Source organism: Eucalyptus grandis, chromosome 7, assembly GCF_016545825.1.
Source record: "Eucalyptus grandis isolate ANBG69807.140 chromosome 7, ASM1654582v1, whole genome shotgun sequence".
Classification (NCBI taxonomy): Eukaryota; Viridiplantae; Streptophyta; class Magnoliopsida; order Myrtales; family Myrtaceae; genus Eucalyptus; species Eucalyptus grandis.
Genome location: NC_052618.1, coordinates 46356030 through 46360905, shown reverse-complemented (window position 1 = coordinate 46360905; position 4876 = coordinate 46356030). Strand labels below are relative to the sequence as shown.

Here is a 4876-nt window from a genome sequence, read left to right as displayed (position 1 = left end):
GAAAAATAAGGACACCAGAAATTTACGTGATTCAATCCGAGTATCGGTACTTACGTCCACGGGGAGAGTTAGCAGCAAATAATTTACTATAATCGAAGAATTAGAGTTTACAATCGCTCAAACGCTTAAGTGTTTTCCACACCTAGATTTAACTTAAACCCAAAGCGTTTATAAATAAACAAATTCACTTGGATATAAACTCACGGCACAAAATTACCATATATTCAAGCTTTAAACAAAATGCTCTATGTACACCAAAATCAGAAACTCAAGCATTTGTATTTTGTCTGCATACGTACGTACGGCTTCGCGTATCTCTTCAAAGCTTCTCGTGGCTTGCGGCTTGCGGCTTCGTAGGGTTTTTTTCTAAATTCTCTCGCGGCTCTCTTCTACGGACGTAAATGGCTTCAGCAGCTTCCTTTTACACGTGCGTGCCCAGGTCAAACTTTCACCTTGGGCCCCACCAATTAACTGATCTTCACGTGCAAGGGCTTCACGCGTTTCCGATTTCGCAGAATTTCCGCATATGAGGAAATTCGTATCTATTTTATTCTATCTTTATTTCCTCTTTTGTAATCCTTCGCTAGTCCAGCGAATTTATTCTACTTAAGAAATCTTTATCAACCAAAAAGAAACTTGCATGTGATGAACATGAGTTCTCAACTCAAAGGCCGACAAAGGTATGAGGTGAGCACAATTACAGAATAACATTTCTTCAAGATCCCGCTAGTTTTGGACCATCAAAACTATTATAAACGATGTATTCAAACTAGGTGTGAAAAAAGAAAATCCCTTAAAAAACACATCGCCATATTTTAATTTCATGGCTGAAGCCAATAATTGATTGGTCATTTTCAGCTTCCCTATATAACAACATCTATAACGGTGTATGTTCATTCACAAACTCTCATATCTTCTTCATTTCCCCAAAATCCTTGTTCTCATAAGACTCCAGAGGACAAGACTAACTAGCGAGTCGACGGTATTCTGATTGCTGCCACGATGATGAGTTGCGCCACCATGGCCTATGCCCTACTTCTCGTGGGACTGGTCATCTTACACAATATCATCAAACATTTCTGGTACAAAAGCGCCAAAGGAAAATCTAAGCCGCTCCCGCTCCCGCCAGGGCCTGCCCCGTGGCCGGTGGTTGGCTGTGCCGTGGACATGGTTCGAAACAAGCCTCCAGCCCGGTGGATCCTTCGTTGGATGGAGGTGATGGACACCGGCATTGCGTGCTTCCGCATAGGAAACACGCATGTCATTCCCGTAACTGACCCGAAGATTGCCCGGGAGTTCCTCAAGAAGCAGGATGCCAGATTCGCGTCAAGGCCGGTCTCGATGGCGGCCCAGGCATTCAGTGGCAGCTACATGACGGCAGTCATCTCGCCCTATGGGGAGCAGTGGAAGAAGATGAGGCATGTCCTGACATCGCAGATCATATGCCCGGCACGACACAAATGGCTTTACGACAAAAGGGCCGAGGAAGCTGATAACCTAGTGAAGCATGTGTTCAACCAATGCAAAAGCCTACGGCAAGTGAACTTGAGGCACACGACAAGGCACTATTGTGGGAATGTGATTAGAAGGTTGGTGTTCAACAAGAGGTACTTTGGCGAAGGAAGGGAAGATGGGGGACCAACCATTGATGAAGAAGAACACGTGGACGCAATGTTCAATGCACTAAACTATCTGTACGCATTCTGTATTTCTGATTATTTCCCATTCCTGGTGGGATTTGACCTCGATGGGCATGAGAAGGTAGTGAGAGAGTGCACGAGGACGTTTCGGAGGCTGCATGAGCCCATCATAAACGAGAGAATCAAACAATGGAGGGGCGATTCGAGTTCGGACAGCAATGGAAAAGAACCTCAAGACTTGTTGGACGTTCTTATTATGTTGAAGGATTCGGATGGGAAGCCGTTGCTAACGTCATATGAAGTCAAAGCACAGGCTACGGTGAGAAACTTATTCTTCCTTCTTGTGTTTAACTATTTATGATCGTGAAAGGTTAGAAAGCTGACAATAGGAAGTTAGGGAGAATTGCCCAAAAGTCCTAAACGTATTGCAGTTTTGCCAATTCAGTCCTAAACCTTTTAACTTTGCCAATTGAGTCATAAACCTTTTTACTTTTTGTCGATTTAGTCCATCCGGCCAATTTTGGCCAAAAAATGCTGACGTGGATGCCGGCGGTGCCACGTAGGACTATTGGTGCCGACGTGAACAATTTTAAATAATATATATATATATTTTTTTTTTTGCCTTTTTGTCTTTTTCGTGGCCGGCCACCGGCCATAGGCAACGGCCGGCCTTCCTTGCCCGCCACAAAGGCGAGGCCCGGCCGGGCGAGGGCGACCCCGACGAGGGTGCCCTGGCCCCGTGAGAGCCGACCTCGCCAGATCTAGCAAGGGAGCCCTCGCCGAGGGTCACCCTCGCCCGTGCGAGCGTCGGCCTCGCGGTGGCCAGCCGATGCCCGGCCGGCCGGGGCGACTCTTGCCCGGGCGAGGGCAACCCCGCGAGGGCTCCCCGCCGATCTAGCGATGCCGCTCTCGCCGGGGGTCGCCGCCTAGGCGAGTGTCGGCGTCGGCTGGCCATCACGAGGCCGACGCTTGCCCGGGCGAGGGTCGGCCTCGCCGATCTGGTGAGGGAGCCCTCGCCGGGGGTCACCCTCGCCCAAAGGAGTGTCGCCTTGGCCGGCCGGGCGTTGGCTGGCCACCACGAGGCCGACGCCGCCTAGGCGAGGGCGACCCCGCGAGGGCTCCCCGCTAGATCTGGCGAGGTTGGCTCGCCGAGGCCTGGGCGCCCTCGCCGGGGGTCACCCTCACTGGCCAAGCCTCGCCCGTGGCGGGTGAGGCCAGCCGGCCGTCGCCGTGGTCGGTGGCCGTCACCGGAAAAAGCCAAAAGGCAAAAATAAAAAATAATAAAAAAAAAAGAGAGGAAAGAAACAGAAAAATAAAAAAAAGGAAAAATATTAAAATATTATTTAAAATTGTCCATGTCAACACCGGCAGCTCTACGTGGCACCGTCGGCGTCCACATTAACATTTTCTAGCCAAAATTGGCTGGATGGACTGAATCGGCAAAAAGTGAGAAGGTTTAGGACTTAATTGGCAAAATTAAAAGGTTTATGACTAAATTGACAAAACTGCAATAGGCTTAGGACTTTTTGGACAATTCTCCCTAGGAAGTTATATATTCGGTCAAAAGAGGACTTTGTTAGTAAATTGTCCGAATAGAGCATTATTCTTACAACTAACCCTAAAAATCCTAAAGAAAGATTCTTCATAAAAAAAATTACCTACAAAAAATGCAGTCAATATTTTGAGCGTGTTAATGTCAATGTCAAACCAAAGAACGACCAAGACTCTTAAGAAAGATTTTCCTATGAACTTATTTGCATATTGTGGTTGTAAATTAGATTTCCAAGATGCATAAGTTTTTTAAATTTTTTTTCCTTACATCTTGATATGTGTAGGAAATTATGATGGCCGCAGTAGACAATCCATCAAATGCAGTGGAATGGGCAATGGCGGAGATGATATATCGTCCCGAACTCCTTAAGAAAGCCAAAGAAGAAATAGATAGAGTTGTGGGGAAGGAGAGGTTAGTCCAAGAGTCCGATATCCCCCAGCTCAACTACGTTAAAGCATGCGCTCGGGAGGCCTTTAGGCTCCACCCAATCGCGCCCTTCAATGTCCCGCATGTCGCCCTGTCCGATGCCGTCGTGGCCGGTTACCGCATCCCCAAGGGTAGCCACATCCTCGTGAGCCGGATGGGTCTTGGCAGAAACCCTAAAGTGTGGGATGAGCCCCTCAAGTTCAAGCCGGAGCGGCACATCATGAGTGACGCCGTGGAAGTCGTGCTTACAGATCCCGACCTGCGATTAATTTCCTTCAGCACGGGCCGGCGCGGGTGCATTGCTATGCAACTTGGGACAGCAATGACCGTGATGCTCCTTGCCAGGCTAATCCAAGGGTTTAACTGGAGTAAACCCCCTAGTGTTTCGAGCATCAATCTTATTGAGTCAATGGATGACTTGTCCCTTGCCGAGCCATTAATTCTTCAAGCTGAGCCATGCTTGCCGAATCATCTCTATCCCATATAGAGAAGTATGTGACTTTAGTACATTTTTCCATGTGACATCTTAGAATATCACCCTACCAACAGAAATATATTCCAGAATTTTTAATAGATAGAAAGCAATCTAATTTTAAACATTTCATTCATTGTATGATTCAAATAAAATGAAAAGATATGAGGCGTAACTATGCCGCCGACCCTTGGATCAATTGCTCATGCACCGCCTATGGTGATATAGTGGTATGAGAGCTAGCGATTCAAAACTTGGCCACAAGGTTAAAACCTTGTGCGGTAGTAGGAAATGCATCCGACTTCGTGTGTGTAGATTCTAGACTGCCAGAACTCCCATAGCGTAGCTCTGATGATGATTCGACAAACCTCTTGTACTTTCAAATCATCGTCAGCAAAGAGTTTTCTTCTGCATGGATCCGCAGATACGCTAGCAATTCCTCGAGGTAGTGCATTTTTATCTTCATGTCCAAACACACTATATACCTTAATTCCCAATATATCAATTTTTCGTCCTCTTTGAAAATGTTCAGAACGGACTGGCAACGTGATTACTATTATTGACATTATTATAAGTTTCTCATACTTCTCAAACCTTTAGTTAATGGAGTTAAGTCCTAGAATTTTACTTATGACTACAAGCATGTCCTAAATCTATACTAAAAATAAAGGGGAAAAGTACCAAAAAAATCTTAAACCTATTGCATTGGTACCAATTCAGTCCTAAACTTTTCAATTGGACCAATTCAGTCCTAAACCTTTTAATATTGGTACCAATTCCAGTCCA

General features: G+C 46.2%; 1 protein-coding gene across 1 annotated transcript; it reads left to right on the top strand.

Annotated features, from left to right (window-relative positions):
- The first annotated feature begins 1005 nt into the window (after nucleotides 1-1005).
- Nucleotides 1006-4105, top strand: LOC104447509 (tyrosine N-monooxygenase). The gene is made up of 2 exons (XM_039316629.1): nucleotides 1006-1959; nucleotides 3476-4105. Exons 1-2 carry the CDS (start codon nucleotides 1006-1008, stop codon nucleotides 4103-4105), a joined length of 1584 nt encoding a protein of 527 aa, XP_039172563.1.
- The last annotated feature ends 771 nt before the right edge of the window (nucleotides 4106-4876 follow it).